This window comes from Opisthocomus hoazin, chromosome 5 (assembly GCF_030867145.1).
Source record: "Opisthocomus hoazin isolate bOpiHoa1 chromosome 5, bOpiHoa1.hap1, whole genome shotgun sequence".
NCBI classification, from domain to species: domain Eukaryota; kingdom Metazoa; phylum Chordata; class Aves; order Opisthocomiformes; family Opisthocomidae; genus Opisthocomus; species Opisthocomus hoazin.
The window spans coordinates 26,142,229-26,169,549 of record NC_134418.1 but is presented as its reverse complement, the minus strand read 5'-3'; the positions used below and the strand labels follow the sequence as shown (position 1 = coordinate 26,169,549).

The following is a 27,321-nucleotide window of genomic DNA, read 5'->3' as shown; positions in this document are numbered from 1 at the left end:
ACTGAGGCTATTAGTTTTTTGTCAGGTTTAGGTGTGTGTAAGGTGTCTGTGCGTGTACACAGTCTGTACTGTGACGAGGAGTGGCAGAAGGCCACTTGCAAGATGAGGTGGATTGAGCAACTGGTATAAAGGATATGTCGATAATTCCTGTCCAGTCTATATCTGTCTGTATCATCTAGGAACACAAAAATGGACACAGAATCGCTCTCCTTGTGCCTTCAGTACTCTCTGTTGAAGACTGCTGTTATAAAACCTTTCCTGAACTCCAAAAACTGCATTTTAAAATGCTTTAGGTATTTTCTCCTATTAATCCTGCTGGAAGGTTATGATGGCTAGGAAAGTAACTATAATTCCCAATCTATATTTATATTTATGTTCAGGAATCAGTACTCTGTTTATCTAACTGAAAATAATTTTTCAAATTTTCTTTTTCTGGCTAAACAAGTTTTTTAGTTTCCTTTCAAAATCACTTCTCCTTTTCCATGATCTTTTAACTACTCCTTCTCTGCAGAAGGGGTCAGCAAAGAGATTCAGCTCTTTTAAGTTAATGCTTTTTGAACATTCATGCGCAGAACTATGCACCATGCTGCAGAGGAGATCTCCTCAACCTCTTCTAGACTGGTATTGACAGTTTGCTGCCCCTCTAAGAAATAGTTTCTCAGTATATTCTGGGATTGTATTTACATTTGGGATGGCAATGATGAGAAAAATGTAAAGCTCTTGTTTAAAACTCACCATACTTATACAGTACGTAACAAATGAATAAAAAAACTCCTAACCAAAGCTTAAGGTCAGAATAAATTGAGTAGAAATGGTTCGGCTAACCAGCAGTATCTTTGCTGATGTTACATGCTCAGTCAAGGTAGTTTTACCTTGTGTCCCTCCTTATTTTGTTCTAAAGCTTTCAGCTCTACGCACAGCACTTGGTAGCATTTGTTTCTGGAAGATTTCTGAAGACGTACATGTAGTTAAAAAAATAGCAGAAGGCTTTCACTGTTTTACTTGCAGACTGACAAAGATCTAAGACTTTTAGGAGTTTCTGTGTATGTAAACAAAGAGATGAGCTAAAGTAGTCTTGAAACCATTTGTACTGTAAAATCTGTTATTGTTCCAGCTTAATTTAATGCTTGACAGACGTTCTCAGAAAAACTTCCAGACTTTTAGTAGTATCTTGTTTTCTCTGAGAAACGACATTTCATCAAAACTCCGTACGAAAAAAAATGAAGAATGTAAATTGTCTAATTCCATTTGTAATTACTCTTTTGCCTAGAAAAGTTTGCTAGTTTTTTAAAATGATTGGAAGCATACGAAACAGTAAACTCTTCTGATACTGTTACAAGTTTCTTCAGTACAGAATAATTTCCTTTTGCTTTCTAGAAATAAAATACTCCAAAATATGTTTACATTTTACATTATACCAGTTCAACCTTTTTTTATTCCTTTGCTTAATTCTTCAGGTGTGGACATGGATCTTGACAAAGTATTACTGTTGACACTTTCAAAGAAAACATTCACATTTCTTATTGTATAATACCTGCATCTTAAATGATTTGCATTCCTTCACCTCAGAAGACTTTAAAAGTGGATAACTCATTAAAAGGCAAGTGAATACTGCACAATCTTTCAGGAATTTCCCTATTATTATCTTACTGAAGTGACTTTCTATGTATTGATTTCAGGTTTGAAAATACTAGCTATAGTATCTTTTTAGAAGCTCTTCTGTGACATCTGTTGGCTAAATTGGCCCTTGCAGTATAATACTGGCATGTAATAATAATAATCCTGTCTGGAATCCTTCCAGTGCTATTAAGTTCTTTCCGCTTCTATACTTAATTGGTCTGCTCTGGCCATAACTTGACCAAAGCCCCGAATTTAAATGAGCGATAACATTTCTGGAAGTCGTACCATCAAAACTGGACTCTTAAATACAGTGCAATGATGATGAAGGTTATGCATGGATTTTAAAGTATTTTAACAAGTTGAAGAGCCACCGTGTTTTCATTTGGGAAGCTATAACACAAAAGGTCTTAATGGGAACAATGATGTTGTTGGACGGGGCTATGAGCAGCCTGGTCTAGCAGAAGGTGTCCTTATCCATGGCAGTGGGGTTGGAACTAGATGATCTATAAGGTCTCTTCCAACCCAAGCCAATCTATGATTCTATGTGGCAGGTACTCAATGGACAAAAAAGATCAGTGAGACTAGGTGTGTAAGAGCCTGTATAGGGCTTTGGAAAATCTTCCATCAAGGGGATATACCTGCTGTAACATAAAGAATTTATATATGTAAGGGGAAGTTCAGAAGCATATGAATTTTTTTTTAAACACGAAGAACAGGGTTACAATAGTAATGATGGAGGGTTGTCTTTCACTTAGACTATAGATAAGGACAGTCTTACACTTGCATATTGTATTATAGAATAATTTTTCTTATATTTATCGTACTTTCATTGTTCAGGGAGAAAGGATGAAACATGGACTCTGCTCTTCTATTCTTCGAACTTTACTATGATTTATTATAATATTACAATAGATTACTAATTCATAACAAGCCTTTTGCTAATCTTTAATAGTATATGAGAAAATTGTTTTCATATCAGTGTATATCGACAATGGGAGCTTTTCAAATTACCAGATGATAAATGAAATTTTATTAAACTAAGACATTAATGAAGTACTAAGGCAACATTTTCTAGTTTATCAGAATCTAGTAATGATGCAGGCTGTTGCAAAAATTGAGTTGGGCATTTGAGGGGGATGTTTGGGATTTTTGTTTTTTCCCTGCAGATTATGTTATTATGACAACTGAGAAAGACTGTTGAGTGTTTCCTGGGAGAACATGAAATACAATATGCAGAATCAGCCTTAAAGTTGCACTTCCTGTTTCAGAATTTATCTAGTAAGCATATTAATAATTCTTCTTTTCTGAAGAAAAAATTGTGTCTATTCAGAAGAAAATTTGCTATTGAATTCTTTCAGCTCCATAAGCTTCATTGTGTATGATGTGATCCAGCTGGATTTCAGATCAGCTGAAACAGGTGTGCTTGCACTTTTCCAAATGTCTACACTATCTAGAATTATTAGGAAACCTCCAAAGTATATTTTCAGAGCACTATGCAGAGACCTTGTTTCTACTTATACATTAATAATGATTGTATAATTAATGGATAGGCAGAGTGATTAGAGAAAATATTCTAGCATCTACCTGAAAAAGGAGACTTTGAAGGAGTCTTGGAACTGGCTGGTACCTGGTATTCAGTATTCAGACATACTTTCAAGCTCCTCTACTGCTTAGAACCAGAGGAACTGCAGATAATGCATTTCTTTGGTTGACAACTTTTCTGAGATGCATCAGAGATGCTCAAGGACTTTTTGATTGTCTTAGAGATTGTATGGAAATAAAGCAGTGGTTTCAACCAGCTGATTTTATGCCAGGTTCCTTCATGCTCCTGCTCTTTCAGGGGTTTAGTTCACTGCACGTAAGACCAGCTCACTGAAGCGAGGTGTTGAGAAGAGGTGGAAGGAGCCTCTACTGAGGCTCCCCAGCCAAACAGCTCGGCATGTGAGTGCCCTTCCACTTCACTTGGGAGAAACATTTTTAGCTGAGACTCTCATGCTTGAAGATGACTTTGCTACAGATAGTTATTTCTATGAAAACAGTACTTCTCCCAGGACTATTGAAAGGATAAAATTACTCATTTTTGCAAGGGGTTTGGATGGGATATTGATTAAATGCCATCATATTTCTTTTAATTAAACCTATCTGTTGTATTTAACAGCTTACTGATCCTGCTTATTGAGCCCTGTTTCAATAAGTAAAGAGAATCTGTATTTTAAATGTTGAATATGCAAAATCTGCTTTATACCTTTGCACTTCATCAGTCTCAGATACAGCTGGCAACCCAGGCTGTAACAATGACACCAAAAGCAATACATGTGTTTGTTGTTCTTTCCTGCTTGACTGTTTAGTATTTAAATAATGACCTTCTGTATTCAGTCAGCCAATTTATAGTTGTCTAGGTGATTTCTTTATGAGCAACTGGCTTTCTGTCTTAGCTCCTTTTCTGTTCAGTTGCCTTCACTGTTTAGCAGAAATATGCAGCATCACCTTTTATTTAGGGGTAGAAAACATACTCGTTCTAAGCAATAAAGCTCAGATCTTGCTCTCAGTCCTGCATATTTTTTACAGTCAAAAACACCCCCACATAGCACAGAAGCAGATTTGTCCCATAGAGACCACATTCTTTCCTACATTTTGATTGCAGTTCAGTGAGTCTAAATCTCACTGAGGGAACCCTTTAATTTAGGAGACAATATTGGATTGAATGGAAAGCGAATGACAGCTTTGATGATAGATAAGAAACTGGATTTTCCACAGCAATAGTTCAGTTATATCAGCCTGTGACTGGCATTTGCTATTTGGAAAGAAGCAAAGTAGTCAGATACTCTTCCTTCCATAAGGCTTGAGAACCACCTCAGTTGACATCCCACTGCTTCTCCCTTTTTGATAAGGTCCCTTTGGATTCTTGATTTTAATTTATGCTAGCCATGAAGTGCTACATTTTGGGGTCTTATTGCTGCTGATGTCATTGTTTTGTTTCACAGAAGGCCACATTTTTGCCTGAAATCTGTATTGGGAGGTTTTGTTTGTAGCCTATGAACTTTACAGGGGGAAGAATATCTTCTCTGGAAAAATAAAAATGGAATAAAAAAATGTATCTGTATATAAACCTGTTGGTTGAGACCTAACAAGAAGGGAAACTTCCCCTATTCTCTCCTCCTGCCAGGAGTCCCTGGGGTCAGGAAGACCTAGACAAGGAGGGTGCTGCTCTGGACATCTTGTAGACCAACAGAAACAAAGTTGGAAGGCGTAAACATGTTTGTTTTGCATGTGTGGTTTATATACTTTTTTTTGTTAAACGTGCATTTTAAATATGCTTTTCTGTTAAAAGGTTTTTGTGAGCTGAGAAAGTGTGTGCTCAATGCTACCCGTGCTCTTCCAGGAGATGACAGAACAAAAAAGAGTGGGAACAAAAGGTGTGAAGGTCACCTAGTGCAGCTAGCAGGGAAAGCCTCAGCCCAAGGCAGAACTGGTTGGAGAGACGAGGAGGGAGAGGAACAGAGGAAAAACACATTAGCAGCCAGCTCAGCTTTGCTGGCCCACAGCAAGACTAGTTACCAGTTTCAAACTGTAGGTGAGAGTTACTGTGAGAAGAGACACATAACTAGCAGGCCTAAAAGTTACCTTCTAGGAGAAGAACGTGAATTGTTATATTAAAAAATGTTGTTCATTTTTTAATCTACCTTATTAGTCTTTTCCCAACCTAATAAAATACATGGTTTATTACACACTTGATTAGTGTTTGCTACTAACAAAACTGAGCTTTTAACATAAGCAAATTTAATATAATTTTACCATTCAATTAATGTAAAAAAAAATTCTCAGATTCCTTGGGAGCGGAGGCTGAATGAAGTTGTTCCTGTTGTATAGATGCTACTGAAATTCCCACAATTCTTGCTGCTTTGCACTAATGTTAATGATACTGTACAGAGGAGTATCCAGGTCTTTACAGGATGGCTTTTAGTTTTTAGCAGTGTTTTAGTCACATATTTTTCAGCATGTGAAATACAAGTATTATGTTTGCTAGACACAGAGGCCATCTTGTGGCGGAATGTTGGTAGTGGTATTGAAATACTTTTGATGGAAAAATGAAGTCCAATTTGTTGCAATATTTCTGGTATTACTTGTAGTACCATCATACATTGATGCATGATCATAATACACATACATTAGACAATATCTTCCGAGACTGTAGCAGAATATTCATTCTTAAAAGAAGGCACAGTTCACATAAGATCTGATGCCAAAACGTGTTAGGGCACTGAGAGAAGTGTGATGATCTTTTCTGCTAATAAGAAGCCAGTTCACATTTTAAAAAAACTTTATTTATAGTAAAGAATTAAAAAGGAAAGGATGGTTATGTCACAGTGAAAGGGTGAAATTCCTCATACAATTAAAAACTATTTAATTTAAACATTATTTTAACTTAATTACATTAATTTAACATTCAAATTCATCTTACAATTAAAAACTAATACTCCTACAGGATGAGACATTACTGACTAGATGAATCAAACTAATTAATACTATTCCTTTTTATCTCTTCTTCTGCAGTACAATTTTCTCATTTATAGTAGTGATTTGGAAATGTTGCAAATATATTACCTCTGGAAATAAAATATCCAGACTAGCAATAAGTATCACAATTAAGATTTGCCAGCAAGACATACAGGGATTGTAAATAGTCTAAATGCTAATAAAATTTACATTAATAACTTTTAGATTTAGACTGGTATTTAAAATTTATTTATTATTAAAGTGGTGGTAGTAGAGAATAAAAGAGGAAATAACTGGTGCATTGAATCCAGAAGAACAACAGTAACTGAAAAATAAGTATGCACAGGTGGACTTGAAGAAAGAGGTGCATCTATTGCACATTCCTGGAGCAGTAGGGAAATTGCCCTGATGTGACAGCCTGTCTAATCACAAATTGATATCTGTATGTGTAAATGCCAAGCAGTCAGCTTTCTCCCAGAATGGTGTGATTCACTGGCACTTGCTGACTACTTTGAGCCTTTAACACAAATGTCAAAGTTTAGAGAAATTTTTGGTGTGTTGTATGAGACCGCTTGCCACACAGCAGCAAGTAACAGAAAACTGTAAATTAGCATATTATTTCAGAGGAAACACAGTTATAAAATTCCAACCCTGCTATTGCTCTGACTTAAAAATTAGGTTAGTCTTATTTAGCGTTCTGGAAAGAAAGGAGGTTTTAGAGATTAAAATACACAGCTAAGGAATGACACAAATAAACCTGGTTTTCTATAAGTACCTTCAATACAAGAACACAGTATAATGAACAAAATTTAAAAGCATTAAATTTTAGAACTTATATGAAGAAATACTCACTTTTCTAAATTTGATGGTAACCTGAAAAAAAACATTACCATGATAGATAAAAGTGAGGCAACAAATCCAGTAAATCCTGGAAACAGATTAGGTATTCACATGGAGTAACATTCAAATTTACTATGACATTCACAAGGCTAAAAAACATTCACTGAGAATATAGAAGCAGGATTAATTACTAACAAACCTGAATGTAAGAAGAAATTTCCTCTGTCTGTACATTGTAGTGATCTATTATGCTTTCATCTGAAGATTCTGGTAGCTATTATTACTGGATGTAGAATAATCCATATATCACGGAAAGATTAATAAGATTTTGATAAAGTATTGTGAATAATTCCTACTGTTTAAAGTATGTAGAAATGTGCTTCTATGTCAATTGAGTATGGTATGTGCAAACAGTTGAAGTCCTTTGAAATCTGTGCAGACTGTAATTCTTCTTACCCATATTTTCAGTATCTCACTTTTCCACAGAAGATATGTTCGCTTTTAGCAAGCAAGGGCATTGCTATTATACTTTGCTTTAGTAAAGTGGTTGCAAGGTAATAAATACTTAAGCAGTCTGATCCCTGATTGGTATCCCTGTCACTTTTCATCCAAAGATAGCGTGGAAACATACACGTCTTTCAACAAGAAAAAGTGAACTTGGGCTGTTAGTTGCCAGTGATTCTGTCACATGAACACTTTATTTTGCCACTTAAAACGAAGTTCTTCTGAAAGATCACTTCTGCCGCTTCTCTGCAAATAGCGAGACAGGAGCTGCTGTTTATCAGCCGACCTTGGAAGGGTCTTTTTCCAGCAACAAAGCAGCTCATAGATCTGGTGTGTTAAATTATCAGGGCACTTCAGCCTAACAAGCTGAAGTACGCTCCGCTGAACAGGTAAGCATAAAGCAAGCAATGATGTATTATCTTCTGCAAGCTCTTCTGCAAGCCAATATAACAAGTTGTCCCACAGGGCCTCTGAAGGGCAAAAATTAGCAAATTAAGAGCATTATTCTTCTGCTATGTAAATCTTTCTTTCTTTTGTAAAACTTCCTAAAGCTGGAGGCTCAGTATGGGTGAACTCCCTAACTAAACATGGTTTGTTTTTTACTTTAATGGAAACAACATCACTTCTTATTTCTAATGCAATTTTTGGTAACTGCACTGTGACATGAAGTGAATCTAGACAAGCGTAGATTCAGCAATGATCTATCTATAACTGCATGGGGAAAACTAGCAATTAAGTAAAAGGATTTGGGCATTTCCTATGACTGATACATCACTTATACTGGAGCTTTCCAATACAAACTGGATCTCCTTGTACAGAAAATTATATGCTGTTCTTTTCCTGGTAAACATCTTTTTTTTTCCCTTTGAATATCTTTTAATGCACTAACTACTTCGGTTCCTGAATATGGCATTTTAAAATGTCAGTTATAGCTGAAACAGATCTTGGTATTTAGAAAAAGTAAACAGTAAATACAACTATTATTTATATTGATATTAATATATTATGTATGTGTTCCTACCTGATGAATCAGAAGAAATTCTTTTTGTGCTTCGTGGACGGTTGATCAGCTTCTCTTGCTATCAAAGAAAATGTGTTGAGGACAGAGAAATGACTAAAAGAGTAAGGGATGATGCATAGGGTATGGGAGTAGATTGCAGTAAACCAGCATTTATGATTGGTTCTATAATTTGTATCATTAGTGAAAACCAGTTAACATCACCAGCAGGTATAAATCAGTATACAGCTATTAAAATAATGAAGGTAAGTCTGTTTACACCAAACAGATGTTTATTGCAACTTATTGAAAAGTTTATAACTTATGCAATTTTACAAATGGTTGATCAGTAGCATTATGTCATGACAGGTGTACAGAAACTGGGTGCATAGAAAATCTGTACGAACCTTCCTTTGTACATGTAATGGATTCTAATTTTGAATACTGCGTTAACTTTGCCTTACTGTCTCTGTGTTCTTATTACAACTGTGTGCATACCATAGTATTTCAAGGAAAATAACTCTTTCTAGGTACGCAGTAGCTGTTATTAGGTCTAGAAATCATACTATGTTTGTAGCTATAGTCTGTTATTAGGTCTAGAAATCATACTATGTTTGTAGCTATAGTTCTTCATTTTACATAGTTCAACTTTGAATTATAAATCACTAAAAATAATCAGAATTCAAAAGACAAGTTCCATTAGAACATACAGAGTTCTTCCTCTGAACACTGGAGAGAAAGACAAAAATACTTTGTCCTTTTTCCCTATGCCTGAGAAACAGGAAAGTCCCGTGGGCTTTACTGTTTTTTCCTGCTCAATATAGAACAAGCAATTACTTACATAGGCACCGAGGACAAGAAAAGACAAGTTTGTATCCAGTGAAGTTCAGCTCTTTTATTGTTAAAAGCTGTAATTGGACTCTTTTAAGTGTCCACATTACTTTTGTCACTCACATTCAGTTGTATTACCTGTTTATGCTGTTTATGCACAGCTTACCCTGTGAGACTTGGTGTGGGTTTATCCACCGAGCTTCTTTTTTCCGTTTGTGAACTAAGAGCATGAAACACTGACTGGATAAATTACTGTCCTTTTCCTGCTGGGCAAACTGAGCCAGGGACTTGCTGAGCTTACCTTAAACACTTGTATAATGCAGACTTTATATATTATTCAATATTTGGAGTGTTCCTATGTACTGAGCTACACATCCAAAAGGTCAATGTAATCATAACTGTTACCTGTTCCCCTGTGAATTAAACAACTTTTCATCAGGCCTGTACTCAGTCATCTTGGTAGGGGGTTTCATGTGCACAGGATGCACACAGCATGCACTGCTTGGCAGCGCAAAACTTTCCTGTGCTGTACTCATCTTAAGACCTGAATATGCCTCGTCTTGGGTGCTGCTACAGCAATTCTGTTACTGGACATGGCTTAGTGTGAAGATAGCATAACATGGCTAAAAAAAGCTTTCGAAATAAAGGGAATATAAAGCTCTTCCAGAAGGGGGCATTGTTTTTCTTCCAAGACTCAGCTTTCTTTGGCTTCATTTAATAATGCATTTATATTTAAACTGATTTTCATTCATTAATGAGAATTTAGCACCTCAAAGGTCTGTATGAGATTTTTAGTTATTGTAGATGAACTCAATTACCCACTCATTGACTTTAATCTGAGCCACTTTATGCTACTTAATGTTAAAATAGTAGTAAAAATAGTATTGTCTAGGAATAGGGTAATAATATACAATGCATTAGATCTAAAACATTAGATCTCCCTTTAAAGATTAAATATCTGTGGCGAAGCGCTAAATTCACCCACAGTTCAGCTGCACTGGCATGTGGCCCCACTGTTTTAGTTGACAGCGCAAGTAAAATAGTCTTAGCGGTCAAAGCAGTTTTCTAGTCTAGAAGTGTCTAAGGAAGCGCCTTTCTGAAGCAGAAGATCACGTGCTATTTTGCTATTAGACAGTCATTAGACATAAAACTTCAGCAGAATAGTGATTTGACAATACTTGTATGTACTACAACAATCTCTTTTTACAAAGCATTCTGATTTCAGCTAGTAATACTGCAGTGCTCTGTCAAATGGATCTCTCAGACATGACCAGACTTGAGTAGCATATCAAACAGGACAGACAGAAAAGGAGAAATTAACCTTTTAAACTCTTCAGCCCACTTTCACATAAATACAACTGCTCTGAAATTAATAGAAATATCACTGATATGCACACATATACTTGACATCAGAACCTAGTCCACTGTGTTTAACTAGTGTTGAAAATAACAGGTTTGACCAACCAATGTTTTCTAATGCTGAGGAAATGGAAGCACCATGGATAGGAATCATTAGTGAAGATCAGCTTAATTCTGTACAAGTGTAGCATATTTAACTAAAAACTGATGCAAATGGTTGCATAGAAAGTAAACAACTACTGCTTTTACCACTGTCAGAAATATATTTATAAAAGACTGCATAACATGGGCACATACATATACAAATGACTTAAAATCTATATAGTTACTGTCTTCTCTCCACAAATCAAGAGAAATTTAAGTGGGAATGTTACAGAAATGAATGAAACTGTAGTTAGAATGGTTGCCTTAAAAAGATTCCATCTGTCTTTGTCGCTAGCAAAATCAGGCATTGTGGATTATTCTAACTTTATCATCTGGCAAAAAAAAAAAAAAAACCAAACCAAAGCTTCATTTAATTTTGCTGAGAAAATTTCTATTGGTACTGGCAACACTGAGTGTGATTTCATGTGTACTAAAACTAATCTACTAACATGGTTAAGCTAAACTTGAGATATTTCTTAACTCAAGAAAGTAGTAGAAATGTAAAGTCTTTGTTATTATTGCCCTGCATTTACTGTTATTTTTGGGATTTTATTCCCAAACCATGAAAGGTTCCCCAGCATACTGGGAGGAAGTGAGAAGTCCATCAACAATGCTACAACCTAGAGTCCACTAATTCACAACTAAGACATGAGACCCTTACTGTGACAAATGGAATTCTGTAAGCAGCTGTGTTAGTGTGAGCAATACTATAAACAACCCAGTGTTATCAATAGGTCAGATATGAACACTGACCGTTATGTTTTGATGTGTTTGTGAGATTTGTGGCAGCTTCCTTGCTGTACTGTAGTACTATAGGTGTAACAGAAACAAGAAAATTGAAGGATCATTGCTTGAGTGTATGTCTATGCACACGAATGTGCTCAGATAGTTCTAGGTTCTTTGGCAATAGATATTAATAGCATCAGCATATGACTAATTATGGACAGTGCCAATCTCGGTTCATATTATACGAACAGTAACACACGACTTGTACTTTAATGAAGTGGTAAATAGCAGTTGCATTTGACAGATGGCTGGTGTAGTTGTTTATATAATTAATGCATTAAATTTTTCCATAAGTGTACTTTCTTACCCAACTTGAACTATTTCACTCTATTTCTTTCATTCATTAGAAAGCCCATCTAAATGTGAAGATATATCTGATTCAAATATGTTGATGAGATTATGAGTAGTAAAAACAGGATAAGTCTTCTTGTTATGCAGTAAGATTGAACAAAGTGGAACAATGGGATGGAAGCTAGGTGGGTGGATGGAAAAAACCTGATGCCTAGGGTGTGCCACAGATTTTTTTATTATTATTTTTTTTTAATCATCGCACTGGACCTCAAGAGTTTGTATTTCCCTCTCTGTGAATACTACACATAGAGTGTATATTGGGTTTGTGTGGCAAGGTTTTGGTAGATGGGATGCAACAAGGGTGGCTTCTGTGAGAAGCTGCTAGAAATTTCACCTGTGCCCAGTAGAGCTAATGCCAGCCAGCTCCAAGACGGACCCGCTGCTGACCAGGGTCGAGCCCACCAGTGATGATGGTAGTGCCTCTCCTCTGTGACAACTTAGTTAAGAAGTGTGTAAAAAACCTTGTGCAACAGCAACTGCAGCTGGAGAGAGGAGTGAGACTATGTGAGAGAAACAACCAAGGTCAGTGAAGAAGGAGGGGGAGGAGGTGCTCCAGGCACTGGTGCAGAGATTCCCTTGCAGCCTGTGGTGAAGATCATAGTGAGGCACACTGTGCCCCTGTAGCCCGTGGAGGACCACAGATAGACAAAATCGGGAGTAAAGTTGAGCCTGGGAAGAAGGGAGGGGTGGGGGGAAGGTGTTGTTAAGATTTGGTTTTATTTCTCATTACCCTATTCTATTTTGATTGGTAATAAATTAAATTGATTTCCCCAAGTCGAGTCTGTTTTGCCCACGATGGTAATTGGTGAATGATCTCTTTCTGTCCTTGTCTCAACCCATGAGCCTTTGATTATATTTTCCCTCCCCTGTTCAGTAGAGGAGGGGGAGTGATACAGCAGCTTTGGTGGGCACCTGGCATCCAGCCAGGGTCAGCCTATTGCAGAATAATAGCCCTGTGGAAAAGCAAAGTGCTTGAAAGCATGTGATTCTCAAAAGAAAACTTACATTTTATATGGAGTTTGTTACTAAAAGAGATCTCCCTTTAAAATCTTCTGCACTTCACTGTTCTTAGTTTTTGCTCAGGAGACTGAAGATGAGGGAGAAATTAATAGGTATGCTTAAGAAATAAAAGATGTACTTGCAGGTGATAGATAGCTTAAGGAAGAGTGAGGTCAATTAAATTCAAAAGGAGAGAGATGCTATTGCTTGTCACCAGAGATTTAGGCCAAGTGTTACTTATCATATTTTTACACATATTTTGACATGAAAATGTATGTGTTGCAATACATATTTTGATATTAAAATGTACACAAATTTGATAGCAGTAGTCTAGCAGCAGCATTTTGTACAATATAGGGTGCTGATACCTAGGCTCCCTGAAAAGATTACAATGAGATTTCATTCCCGAATTATTAAAGATTAATTTATGTAGGAATAGCTTTCACCAGAGACGGAGACAATTGTCCACATGGCTGTATTGAAGAGGCTTATCAGGCATAATAGGAGAATCAGGTGATAGGAGAAAGATAGGTTACATGAACCGTTTAATGCTCCTACTGTTTGCAGTTCTGCACTCCCAAGACAAGGCTACAAGAAGCATACAACTGAAACTTAAGCAATAATTTCTCGGGGCCATAGCATTCAGGGAGAGCAAATGCGTGAAAAACTTATGCTAAACATTTTTTTCCATGCTCATGCTTGGATGAGGGTCCCTCCCACCTGCTAAGAGAAAGTATGAGGGTGTTTGTACATTGCTGATGGATCAGTACTTCTCCATCAGTGACTCCAGTGTGCATCTGCAAAGCAAAAATAATACCAAGATCTTTTTGCCTAATAAATATGTGGTAAAGGAAAAAGGGAAAGATTTCTAACATTATCAAGTAAGAAACCCACCTTTGGTAACGTTAGTGATAATTTACACAGTGGAGACTGGTGTTGATATTCACCATATGGCAAGGGTTGTTCCCATTCCTTGGTTATCATCTCTCTGGTAATTTTATAAAACACTGCTGTTCCTTTGTAATGAGGTGAGCTGTGGTTACCAAATTCATCCACTTCTTTAATTTGGAGCTCCAGCCTGGGTTTTCTTTGTGAATGAAAAATCAGCCTGTAGACTTTTCTAAAATCTTTTCCATTCTCTGTAATCCATACCAAAAACAAAATAATTTTTTTTACACCATATTTAGATGTGTGGCATCTAAAATACTTCATCAAATTACATCAAATAAAGCTAATCACATAACATTCTGTTGTTCTTTACCATTATTGTTGCTTTATATTGAACATCTGAGGTTCAAACGTTGCTGCCAGTGTGCTTCAGTAGTTGAAATGTCTGCATAGTTATCTGTCTAAGCCCCTGAATTGCTGGCATAAGGAGTAAGTGGTGCAGGCTGTGCTACAAGTCGGAAAATAAGGAACACAGAAGGGGATAAAATGCATAACACAGAAATAAATAAAAATAAAATGGTGTTGTGAGTGGAATTAGAAGTATATGCTTTCTGATTGTTCAGGATACTTGTCTGTCCATCTGTAACAACAAAATCAATGTGGGCAGAGAGGTAGGTGCATTTTTAGGATTTGTAATTCCATTTTAATTGATACATCTATAACACTGTCTTTGCATAGATAAGCAGGCATTCCTTGGGGGCTGGAGAATTCTCTTTTTGAAGAATAATTATTTCTTTAGGGTAAATGGAGTTTTCAGTGGGAGGGTTTACGTACAGAAGTTTCAGACGGCCAAATAAAAGTTTATACTTTCTTTACAAAACTGACAGAAGACACTACACATAATTTTGGGTGAAAATTTCTCCAAGGGTTCTTATTTCTTCTCACTTTAAGCAGATCTCTGAATGGTGCAGCCACTGCACGGAAATATTAAGGCTGCTAGTGGAAACAGCATAACAACTCTCTTGCATCACCTCAATTCATAGTGCAACTCACAGCAATTAACATTTTGTGCTGGATTTCAATGCTTAATTTTGCTCCCTTTGAGTGAACTTATACGGATAAAATAGCAGACTGTTTATTTTTGTTTGGAATCTGTTTCTCCTTTTGAAATAAAATACCAGCAGCTTCTGAGAGACCAGGTTTCACAGAATGGCAGAGGTTGGAAAAGATCTCAGAAGATCATCTTGTCCAACTCCCCCTGCAAAAGCAGGGTCATCTACAGCAGGTTGTTCAGGATCTTGTTCATCTGGTACATTTTATTTTTCACTTAGAGCAGTTTCCCATGGAATTTCATGTGCCTATCATTTACAAGATACAAAACACTGAAATAATGAAATGTGCTGTGACGAACCACAATCTACTAACATTCACATTCAGTATTTCTGAACAGCTGAGATGATTGCTAATGTTCTTCCAGATGCATGAATTTATTACCTTACCTGAAGCAAAAATATTGCCTCTAAATCTAAAATGAATCTGCTCTCCTTCTCTTAATGAGAACTGCTGTGTAGGTTCTGGGGGACCACAGTAGCCCTCCTCATGGAGATTTTGAAGTTCCCAGATCAATTCTTTGGATGCAGACAGCAAAACTACTATTTTATATGGGTTTTCTCTTTTCCGATACAGTATCACATTAGCCTTTGTGCTACAAACTGCTTCTTCCAGAGCCTGAGCAAAGAGGAGAAGATATGTGTTTTCCAAGAGGAACGAAAGGCGAATGACAACAAAGCTGTATGAAAAAAGAAAGTAAGAAAATAAATAGCTCTGTCATTTTATCAACTGATAAGGATTTATTATGCAAAATAATACAGGACTCGGTCTCCAATGGACCTTTTTCTACCTCCTTTTCGTTCTTGTTTCCAGAGTATGGAAGGGTGGAAATTTGCCTGCTTCTGTTGTGTAGAGTACACTGACTCTGTATCCATGAATTCAAATATGTATGAATTTTAGATGACAGTAAGATAATATTTCCTAATAAGAAATTCCCCACAAAACTATGGTTTTGTAGTCAGAGAGCTAAATCACATTTTTCAATTACTTTTAATATCTGCATTTGCTGTTTCAAGTTTGTATATATTATATTGTGTACAATCTTATAGATGAAAAAATATGTAAACAAATTTATATTTCCTGTAATTAGGAGTAACACATCTGAATGATCTTATACTGCAAGGTGGAATAAAGAGATGCTGGCAGGTTAGTAATTAATAGTGGATGATTTCTTAACTGCTAATTTCCATTGATCCGTACACTTGGAAGTATTTCAGTAAAAAAAAAAATATCCATACTTTACCTTTCTAAATGCTCATTTAGTTTAAACGATACAAGCCCATTCCGTGCATTCTGGATAATAATATCATCAAACACCTTCCATCCCTCTTCTTTGTTTCTGTGACCTAATAATTTCAAAGTATCACTGAGATTCTCCACACTTTTTCTCACAGAAGCACTCACAGCCCTGGAAAGGCAAGGAATTACAGGAAAGAATACAATGAAAAATAGAACTTGCAGAAAGGCTAAGCTTGTATTTGTAGCTCTGCTTTCCATTCTTCTTTGCTTGATGACTACATGTGTTTTTCCCACTTTGCTAAAAAGTTCCATCTGGAACTATACTCCAGAGTATTTAAGAGATATAATTGTTGAGAGATTTTAAAAAAAAATTTTTTCCAATTCTCCAGGAAAAGGAAAAAAATAAAGAAAATGAAAAGTTTATATCTAAATTAATCTAGTTTAATCTGTCATTTAATATCATACACAGTAATTATTGTGGATTGTCTTTGAGTCATTCATCAATATTTAGATTACCTAGAAGTAGATAACTGAAAAATAAAAAAAAAGAAACAACCAACCTTTTCTTCCAGAAGCAAATGTTACTCAATAACCACAAATGAATTTAGAAAATAATACGACTTCTATCCATTATCTCTTTCAATAGAGAAAATAAAACTAGCTTCTCTTCAAATCAGGTGAATACTTTGATATCACACTCGGAATCAAACAAATGTGACATGACATGCTCTGGCTAATATATCCTAATGAATAAAACATGAGGGTTTTTTTACAGAAGCCCATAACTCTCTTCTCACACACACCTCTCCTTATCAATTTTTAAAAACTGAATATGAATAACACATTCACTTCACATGCACATCCTATGGACAAGTCAAAAAAGAAAATGCTCCAGACAGGCCAGCCTAAGCATTTCTCCAGCATACAGCCTCAGCCTACATGCAAATACAGGACAACGTTGGCATCATTTTCTAAGGAGTTTGTATAGAAAGAAGCAATCGAGCCATGGTCTTGTCATGGATGTGCTTAGACTGGGAATCTAAAGTGCTGTTTGGGTTGGTATTAAGAACAGACGGATGCTGTGAGAGTACTGCCACACAATGAAATGCTTCTGGTACAGGAAACGAAATTAGAATCTCCTGTAAACAGACATGGGCACCCTTCCCAAATCTGAATTTTGTGAGTAAAGATGGATGTATAGTCTAAGAGACCAGTGTGAGTATAAGCTCTTTAAAATGTGATCTGAGAAGATTTTCAGAAATGGAAAGCTAGAATATTGTCTTCCTTCTCCATCTGTACCTTGCTTATTTTCAAGGTGATCATAATCTTGGCACGTAGATGAATTTTGAAAAAGATAATATTTAGCACAGTAGGAATAAGCTAACTCTTTAATGACCTACAGGAGAAGTACTTCCAAGCTGAATCTTGTCCCAGCCTAGCCCCAACCAAGAAATCCCAGTAAGCCCTTCTGAAGCTGGAGTTGCCCATGGTAGCAGAACTGGAAGCACAACCACCAAATAGTAAGTTCGTATTGTCTTTTTTTCCTGCGTGAGATGGTAAAAACACTATTTATTTTGCTGACTGTCAAAATAGATGAGGTCAGCTTTGACTTTTTTTTCATCCAGGAAGTTTATCCATATCCTTGTGTGCATGCTGGATAAATTTTATTGAACTGCCAGTTTACAACTGAAATTCAGAGATTTTTAAGGAGTCTCCATCTTATGACTCTTTTTTAAGACATACCAAAATGTCTAAGTTTTAGAAATATTGTGTGTTGGCCTTTATCCAATGCGGTGGTTACCACAAAACTGACCTACTCCAAATCATTGTGTCAGAAATGTTGACCCAGGTAGCCATTGGAATGTGTAGAAGTAGATATCAGAAAATTCAAAGGCCAGGGTAGCCAAACCACCGACTGGCAAAATAATGATCACAGCAGCTTTGAGACGTGGTTATTCTCTATGTTCAGTGTTTGGCTTTGTTTAAAATGGCTGAACATTTCTTGCTGAAAAAAACCCGCATTTTTCATCCTGACTGCTGCTAGAAATATAGTGGTCAGCATATTTAAAGATTATACATCAAATGCTATACTAATTTTTGTGGTGAAGCTATAGCATGAGAATTGTAGGGGGTTGCTATAGTGTTTCTAACCATGATTCTAAGTATAGCAGATTGTATTCAGGAACTAACACATTTTTAATACAAAAAAATAATCAGCAACTGTTTAAATTAACTCGTTTTGATGTGTTGAAAATGCAGAATTTGTAGTGAAGTTGCTCTTACCGGGCATGATACACAGTAGCAACTCTCTTTACTGTAGCGCTAATGGCTCTTGTATGTTCTGTTTCATCTTGCTTTTTTTTTTCTGGGTTTGGAGGACAGGGTAGAGTAATAGTGACAGCTCTGTTAAATGGCTGGGCTGAAGGATGCTGGACGTAAACCAGTGCACTAGTAGATACCACTGAGTGGTACATATCGTGTCTTGCTTTCAATGTTGAAACCAATGATGGTTCAATTGGCTGAATCTAGATATGGAAAGCAATCATACAATTAATTTACAAATGAATAATCTTCTCTTATATGTCTGTGTTTTTACAAATTGATTTATCTTTTGGAATTGGATTAGACGATCAAAGAAGATTTAGCCTCCTCTCTATAACCCAGGAACAACCCTACCAACATATCAGCACTTTATACAATGCACAACCAAATGCTTGAAAGTCATCAAAACCTGGAACCTTTGCTGGCAGACATTTTGGTGATTTTGTTCGTGCTTTCAGTTCAAGTTTTGAAACTCCTGAGCTCCCTCAGACTTGGATAATTTTGTAAGATTTTTCCAAAAAAATTTTTTTTTTTTTTGGCTGTTAATTTTGGTGTCTCTGTACCTCAGAATCAATGTTTTTTTTGTGGGGAAAGGGAGAAACAGATTATAAGTGAGGCAAATTTTGAGATGATTCTTAGCGTAAGGCTGAGGTGACAAAACCTTCTGTTGCACTGCCTGCTACAAATGCTGAAGGTGAAGTAAGAAAAATTGTTCCATTAACTTAAACACTGGTGCAAGCAGTTGAAGTTTGGAATTGATGCTTATGTCATTACTGAAAACAACTGTGTTTTCTGAAGTATATAAAAAAGAGGCAGTTCTTTTTAGCTAGAGATATCGTTGACTACAGACAGTATTATGTGGTTTTAACAGTGTTGACAGGAAGCCATTTGCTGTGTATAAAGGATGTGGAGCTGAAACCACTTTTCACTTCTAATAATGAACCAGATTGCCCTTTAACATTATTGGCATCCTTGCTTCAGAACTGATCAGATAACAGACTTAGGGAACAAGTATTACATATTTCAAGCTCACCTTTAACTGCATGGGTGCTGGAGAATTGAATGTTTCTGGATGGTAACAGAAAGAGATTCTAGAATCGACGCTCAGCTTTTGTGAAAGTCCTATCTTTGTAACGGTAAATCTTTCTTTCTTTAAGCAGGACAACACAGAAAAAACACCCAGCTGATAAACTTTCACTTCCGCAAAAGTTTCCTGCATAAATAGAATGTGGGGTTAGAGTACATTGGAGGCAAAATGGAAAGGAAGTTGTGTTCTGCAGCGGATTAACATTTTGAGAAGGCAACACCATGAATAAAGCAAGTTGTGAAATGAAAATAAATTAAATATTCTTGCCACCTGGATTCTCAGTTATCTGGTGATCTCCAGTCATCATGTGATGTCATTAATATTCCAATGTATGACTGGGGTGAAATGAAATGAGCTTGTAAACTGGGTGATGAATCTGGCCCAATGCAATTCTTCTGAAGTTAAATAAAAGAACTATCCTGTGTTTCTTTGAGATGGAATTTAGACTCATACACACAGAATTGTGTTACTTCTCTGTGACCTAAATGCAAAATAATTCCCCTCAAGTTTTTACTTTTATCACATAATGCAATATATTACACTTATTTACAAAAATCATGAACCATTAGATTACTTCATCATTAGTATTGTGAGATCAAGCACTTGCCTTGACATTATGAGTGATAACAAGGACCTTGTTAAACAGTAGGTTTCAAATAGAATTATTTATTGAAAAAGTTGGAAGAAAAGTTTAATTTAACCCCACGTAGTGGGCAATACAGCTTAATGATGACAACTTTACTTGTGTAACTCCACAGAGGCTTAACTGGGAACCTGGAATGGTGTTTTTACAATGCCCAGATAAGAGGTTACCCACCTTATGGTTTCCTTGGTATCCATCCAAAGAAACTGGAGTTAAGTATTTTGATTGAAAGTTCACATCAGTCACCTTCACCACAATCTCTCGGTAATTTCCTCTGAAGCATGAAGTAAATGGGATTGCTACGTTGATGGGGAAAGGGATTGTTTTCTCACAATCGGAGCATTCAATACAGATGACATTGCTGACCAGCTCTTCACAATCATCCACCACCAAGGAACTAATGTCATTGACTATCTTACACTTCAGATTGTCCAGAGCAGTTGAAGGGGCTTTAATAAAACAAGCTACTTCATGTTCATTCTTACCACTCTCTTCCACTAGAAATCTGCAGAAAAAGAACATAAAATATTATTCTTTGTATTTTGGGTGAGGTGGTGTCTTGTATTTTTAATTAAATACTTTACTATAATGATGTGCTGCATTGTAGCATAAGTAGATCATTCATAAAAGTATATGATTATGAATAGATGGGAAAATAATGAAAATTTTTCTATTTAGATTGTTGCAGAACAGCTTACATATTATTATAAAACTGACTAATTGGGGTCTGTTCTTACCAATTTCCAACAATTTGGGAATTATTGACTTTACTGACTGTGACTCAGTCTCGCTCTGGCATAAAAAAAAAATGCAATCAAATAGAAAGTTACAGTTTGCTTTAGACCAAATGGAAGATACTCATTGCACATGCTTAAGTTGTAAACTACTTTTATGTGCATGTCCAGCATCTGTTCAATACACTCATATTGAGCTTCTGAGCCCACAGATGTTTATATGTATGCTAATAAGCAATATTTATGTACATCTGTTCCTAAAAAGAAGAATATGTGCTTACTCTTTCTTTATACTCTGCCTAGATTTTTGTACTTCTGAATCATTCATAGAAGGACTGACAGAAGTAAGATCACACATTTGTGCTGAAGATTTGAAGGTAAATAGATCATTCCTACAAATCTCATTATTCATTTCTGTTTTACTGTCCTCCATTTGCTCTGTCAGTCTACGTTCTTCACTTTCTACCCGTTTCGAAGATTCTTTGACTATTGCCTTTATTTCCTGTTCAGAAAGATTCGTGACAGTTCTGTTGTAAACATCTTTCAATGCCCCAGGTAGAATGCCTTCCCCACTGCTTGTATGAGCATCTTGAAAAGCTGGTTCTGGAGACTTTTCAGTAGCAGAGCTAGCTCCATGAGGTTTATCCTTTCCATTGCAATGTTTTTTCTCTGTAACAGAGTTCGTTAGCTGTCTGTGTTCACCATCTTCCTGTTTCACTGGAGGATCTCTGCTAACATCCTGTTCTCGAGCACATACATTTTCAGCTAATGATGCAACAATGTCTTTTTCCACAGTTTTAGTTTCACTTGGCTGGATTTGATTAACGTTCTGATTTTCAGTCTTGCTCAGGGAAGGAGTTCTTCCGAACTGCTGACGGGGACTAGAAGATGCTTGCACAGACTTTGTTGTTTCTCCTTCAGAACAACACATATCTGTTTTTCTAGTAGCTTTTCGAGCAGTTTGCATCTGAGAATCATCGTCTTGCCTGCAGCTAATGGTATAAAGTCTATTTTCTGCCTCTTGAAGGTGGGAGACCGTATTTATCAAATAATCCTTCACTTTCTGCAGACAGTCTATAAGTCCATTGTACTCTGAGCAAAAAAAAAATAGATAACCAACTGAATTTTGCTATAGAGCTACCCAAAAATGTGAAAACTCTTACACACATACCTAATGAATTCCACCTAATTCCATAATGCCACTCGATACATGAAGCACAATACATTTCGTGGCTTCCATTTAACATTTTTTGCATTTGTTGCCATTCAATTTGTGTGAATTTCTGAAGAACTGAATACAGACAAGTACATTTATGTACTTGTCCAAGTACAACTCTGTCAAAGTACTACTGTGGCAACTCTAATTAACACTTTTCTAATGGTCAGACAGTAGCTAAGTACTTAATGACAATCAATCTAACGCATGGAATTGGTAAATAATTGTCAAATCAATCTGGGAAGAGCTTTAAAACTAAACATTATTTATATGTGTTTCCTAAAATTGAATCCTGCAAGATTCTAGTGCATGGGTCTCTAACAAAGCTGTTATACATAGGCTCAGTATTCAACATGCTCAGCAGCTTTGAATTTTTGCTGTGGAGAATAGAGGATAACACAAAAATGCCAGCAGATATACAATATTGAAGTTCAGCTGCTGGCAGCATCCGGTTATGGGAATGGTGGAGTTTGCTCTTGCACATAACTAAAAACACTTGGTGAAGAAGGATGCTCAAAAAGCACACAATCACTATGTGCCATTCATGTAAGATTTTATCTTTAACCTATTTATTTTACGAGCCCTCATTTATCTTATCTTACAGCTTTTCTTAGAAATCCGTGCAGATATTTTCTGCAAGGATTTCAGATACATTACGTTCAGCTCTCTTCTCATCTTATGGTGTCAGTGTCTGTAACTGGAACTGTGTCTTCAGTAGTTAGGTATATTGCAAACCTCTCAGAAAATTTCTTGTTTATTTGTTTGCTGCATGAGATGCTGGAAAGCTTTGTTTTGCAGGTTAAATCCAGTGAAAGTCAATACAAATAAGAAAATTGTATAGAATGAACCACTGGCTTACATTCACTTTTTTTCAGTAAAGTAGTATGAGGTAAATCAGTATCTCAAGGTTTTCAGCTCTGAAAATAATTTTTCCACATTGATGTGTGATGTCACATGATCTAGACAGGCCTTTCACTTTCATCTCTATTTGCATCTGATTAAACCTACAAAGTAGACAGTTCAGAATACAGTTTTTCTTTTGTTGAACTCAGTCTAAAATTTATTTATTTGCAATACTTTCTGAGTTCCCAAATGACTTGTTATTGGATTTTGACTATATCTGAAAACAAACAAAAAAAAAGAGAACCAAACATATTTTTAATACATAGGTTTCAGCTGGTAGTTCAAAGAAAAGAATAAGCTCATTCTAAGGTACTGTAGTTTTTTCAGGGGCACTTTTACAGTAGGGAAGAATTACTAAATAGTTTTACAAGGCTGAGAAATAAAAGGTTTGGAAATAACATGGCTTGTACAGCTTCATTTGCGTAAGAGGTTGTAAAAGACTACTTTCAAGTCTTACTACAATGCAAAATTGAAGTTTCAGCAAAATGGCCAAAATTAACCTATTTCTTCCCTGAATTTTGCATTCACAAAACAAAACAAAACAAAACCCCAAACAAATCATACAGCTCTTCAAACTTCCTTAAAATCACATTTGACGAGAACAGGGACATTTGAAACAACGGCACTTTCCTACGCTGTGAGTGTGACTTTTCTGATACCACGGTGCTTAAAGCCAAGCAAACTTTACCCTACCCAACTAAGTCACATGAAAAGGCACTTTTTGCATTCTGTTACAATGTTAACCTCAAAACAAGCCGTCTTTTGTGTTACCTCCCCACCACCACCATGGCTTTGCTAACACTTTCCTCTGTGCTGTTCTGACACTTGATAACACGGCTTTGGGTTGCAGTGGTAGTTTGCATGCAACCGTCCTCAAACCTTTTTGCTGAATGTTCTATGGGAAAGTGTCAGATGAGGAAAGTAGCTTTTTGGAAGGGGAATGATAGTGAATTCTTGTAAATGTCGAAAAAAAGAAAACTTCATCACATAGGCCATGAGGCCAACCGGGCAAAGTTAGCTTGATCTTGGAGCCTAGAAGCAGGTCCTTTTTTTACAAAAATGCTCTTTTATAATTGTGGACACTTTATAAACTTGAAGAACAAAGACTCATAAATGCAGGCATAGCTAAAGATTTCTGCCTGGAGTCTCTCTCTTTCTCTGTCTGTGCATGATGTTGTTAGGCCATTATTAAATGCAGAAATGTTAGTTTTCTTTTCCACTTTGAATATTTGTGAAGATGTTTCTGAGGAAAGAGAGTCGTTTCGTTCGTCACAAAATGATCCTGCATTTTTTTCAGGAACAAAATCTGGATTTGGTCCTCACAATAAACAACACTGTTATTACATCCACATCATTATTATAAGTGCAAGAAATTGAATTCCACTTATTTACCCATGCACTAAGATGGCAGAAGTGTTTCTTATTTTTGCTGTCATCTTTTTAACTATGTTGTTCCTTGTGGGGGGCTGTAGACGATATATATTGGGTTTACTTGGTGAGGCGCTGGCAGCAGGGGCTGCAGGGCGGCCTCTGTGAGGAGAGGCCGGGGCGGCCCTGTGCCAGACACAGCCGGTTCCAGCTGTCTCCATATCAAACCTACTGCAGGACTGAGAGCAGCCTGTCAGTGAAGCTGGTGCTGCCTCTGTGGAAAGATATTTAAGAAAGGGCAAGAACGCCAGAGAACAGTGAGGAAAAAAGTGTGAGAAGCAGCCCTGCGAACACCAAGGCCGGAGAAGGAGGAACGGGCGGTGCTCTGGGCACGGAGCAGAGGTTCCTCAGCAGCCCATGAGACCAGGCTGGAGCAAATACCCCCTCTGCAGCCTGTGAGGAACCCCACGCCAGAGCAGGTAGATACTCCCTGAAGGAACTGCAGCCTGTGGAGAACGCAGCTTTTCCTGACAGGAACTGTGGGCCATGGGAAGGACCCACGGCAGGGCATGGAAAAGCGTGAGGAGGAAGGAGTGGCAGAGGAGACATGTTGTAGACTGACTGCTCTCCTGTTCCCCACCCACCTGCACAGCTTGGGACAGGGAGGAGGTACAGGGGTTGGGAATGAAGGAGTGAAGATGAGCCTGGAAAAAAGGAGGAGGGGGAAAGGTATGGTTTTAATTTTTTACCTTTGTTTCTCGATATCCAAATCTATTTCAATTGGCAATAAATTAATTTTTTTCCTTAAGTCAGGTCTGTTTTGCCCATGACTGTGAGTGATTTCCCTGTCTTTATATTGACCCACGAGCTTTTTCACATTATTATCTCCCCCTGTCCTGTTGAGGAGGGGAGTAAGTTGCTGGGTGGGCATCTGATGTCTGGCCAAGATAAACCCACCAAAGTATAATATACATAAAGCTTTTAAAAAATTCTGTTTAGTTAATTTTATTTTTATTGACATTTTTTCCTCACACAATGAGAATTATGAGTCTCTCATCGAATCTCATGCAATAGACCCGAAAACACTGTGATACAAGTGTTGAGATATGAATTCATTTGGTCTAACGAACAACCAAACACTGAAATAGTAACACATGAAAAGTAAGGTCCCCCAGCATCATCACACAGAATAACTTAGTATCCAATATACCCAGTCCATTCTCTTTACAGGTAAGTACCTCCATACTTGCCTGGACTTGCAGTCAATTCCTTGTGTTTGTCATGGAGAGCACCCAGCAAGTGGCAGGTGTCTTGAATGCTTTCTGTAATATTCTCCAGCTGCTGACTGAGAGATCTACTCAGCCCTTTTGTTAAAGAGATCAATCTAAGCACATGCCCCACTATATCTTCATCCTCCAGATCACTTTTCAGAAACACCTCTCTCGCTAGCAAATTTAGGTGCTGGATTTTTTCCAGCAGTTGGCCTGATTTGCCTTCAGCTGTAATCTTACCTTTAGCCATTTCCATTTTATGTTGAGAATATACAAATTTTTTTCTGCTCAAACACCTCCACAAGATGTTAATCTTGCTTCAGACTACGACACTGCTTAGAGTTTGTAGCCTAAGCAGCGTTTCTGAAAGTACTGTATGCCACACACACTGACAAATGAAAGTCTAGCTCAGAAACTCTGAGTTAGTGTTGACTATTAAAATGTTACTAGGTGACAGAAAGGAGTGGCTGTCCTGTAACTACTGGCAAGGATTGCCAAGAGATGCCAATGTACACCACGCACCTTTAAGGGAGGTTATGCAACTCAGTTATGTTGCACTGACTTAAGTTTCAGGAGCTGTGAGCAATTTCTCACTTCCATGGCTGTAAATGATCAGTACCTATGAAATCAAGTTTAACTGTGAATTCATAAATATATAGTCACCAACAACAAGGAATTGTTTTCATTGCAAGCTAACATTAAATGCTGTAGGTCACTTGACACCATTTTCTGACAATCATATTTCATTTGTTGTTCAGAGACATCAAATAGGCCCATCCAAGCTGCTATGCAGTCTGAATAATGTATTTGAATTATACGTAGGTTTCAGCAATACAAGAATCTACAAATCTAATTTAGTGATTAGCAAAAATATTGATTAACAAAAATATTGATTAGTAATAGACATTTCAAGAAACCTGCAATGTTTTCTGGGCAGTCTTTATGTAACAAAAAAGCAGTAACAGCTAAAAGTTCGTATAACTAATGACTGAAATTTTGTTTGGTGTTTTGGAAGTTGAGAAGCAAACTTATGTGCAAAACACGAACTCATTAAACTTAGCTGCAGCATCAAGATTTGACTATATGGGGTTCACAGGGAAAAAGCACTGTCCTGAAGAATACCCCAACGAAAGCGGGCAGCACTCCTTCTGCAGGGGCTCACAACCGTGTGCTCCTGGAGGCAACCTGGGAGGAAGCAGGGCCAGTGCCTGGCGGGGCTCCTGTGCTGTTCATTGACTTCAGTGGGTGAAATCTGAGCGCTGATACCTCAACGATAGTATTTGCAATGATTTCCATTTCACCCAGCAAGTTCAGGAAAAGAAGTCTCACCAGGACAGCAACAAAAACAAGTGGAGGAGCAGCACTGACATTCTCTTCTTGATGCCCTTGTGCTGTGCTAGGGGACGACAGGCCTGAACCCTCATTAGCAGAGTTCAGTACTGGGCTAAATCTGAAGTATGACACACACTAAAATATTTTATAGTTTAAGAAATGTACTACACAAATTGTTGATACAGTGGCTTTCCTACTAAACATTCCTTTTTATGGCCCATTATAAATATAATTAGTGCAGCATTAAATAGCAATTAAAATGGGATTGTGATATAAAAGC

At 37.0% G+C, this 27,321-nt stretch overlaps 1 protein-coding gene across 1 annotated transcript; it reads right to left on the bottom strand.

Annotated features, from left to right (window-relative positions):
- Positions 1-7,641: 7,641 nt before the first annotated feature.
- On the bottom strand, positions 7,642-25,959 carry DTHD1 (death domain containing 1). The gene is made up of 10 exons (XM_075422086.1): positions 25,689-25,959; positions 21,233-22,043; positions 20,392-20,722; positions 19,521-19,700; positions 18,449-18,690; positions 16,170-16,334; positions 15,316-15,605; positions 13,823-14,067; positions 8,483-8,540; positions 7,642-7,931 (listed from the first exon to the last, which is right to left on the bottom strand). Exons 1-10 carry the CDS (start codon positions 25,957-25,959, stop codon positions 7,642-7,644), a joined length of 2,883 nt encoding a protein of 960 aa, XP_075278201.1.
- Between the last annotated feature and the right edge of the window lie 1,362 nt (positions 25,960-27,321).

Excerpts from the sequence above, each read along its gene's own strand:
- DTHD1 (XM_075422086.1), bottom strand. The coding sequence starts at position 25,959 with ATGGCTAAAGGTAAGATTACAGCTGAAGGCAAATCAGGCCAACTGCTG. Across the intron at positions 20,723-21,232 it reads AGGCAGAGTATAAAGAAAGA|ATTTCTAGTGGAAGAGAGTG; the intron begins GTAAGCACATAT and ends CTTTTTCTGCAG. Across the intron at positions 16,335-18,448 it reads GCTACTGTGTATCATGCCCG|GGCTGTGAGTGCTTCTGTGA; the intron begins GTAAGAGCAACT and ends TTGCCTTTCCAG.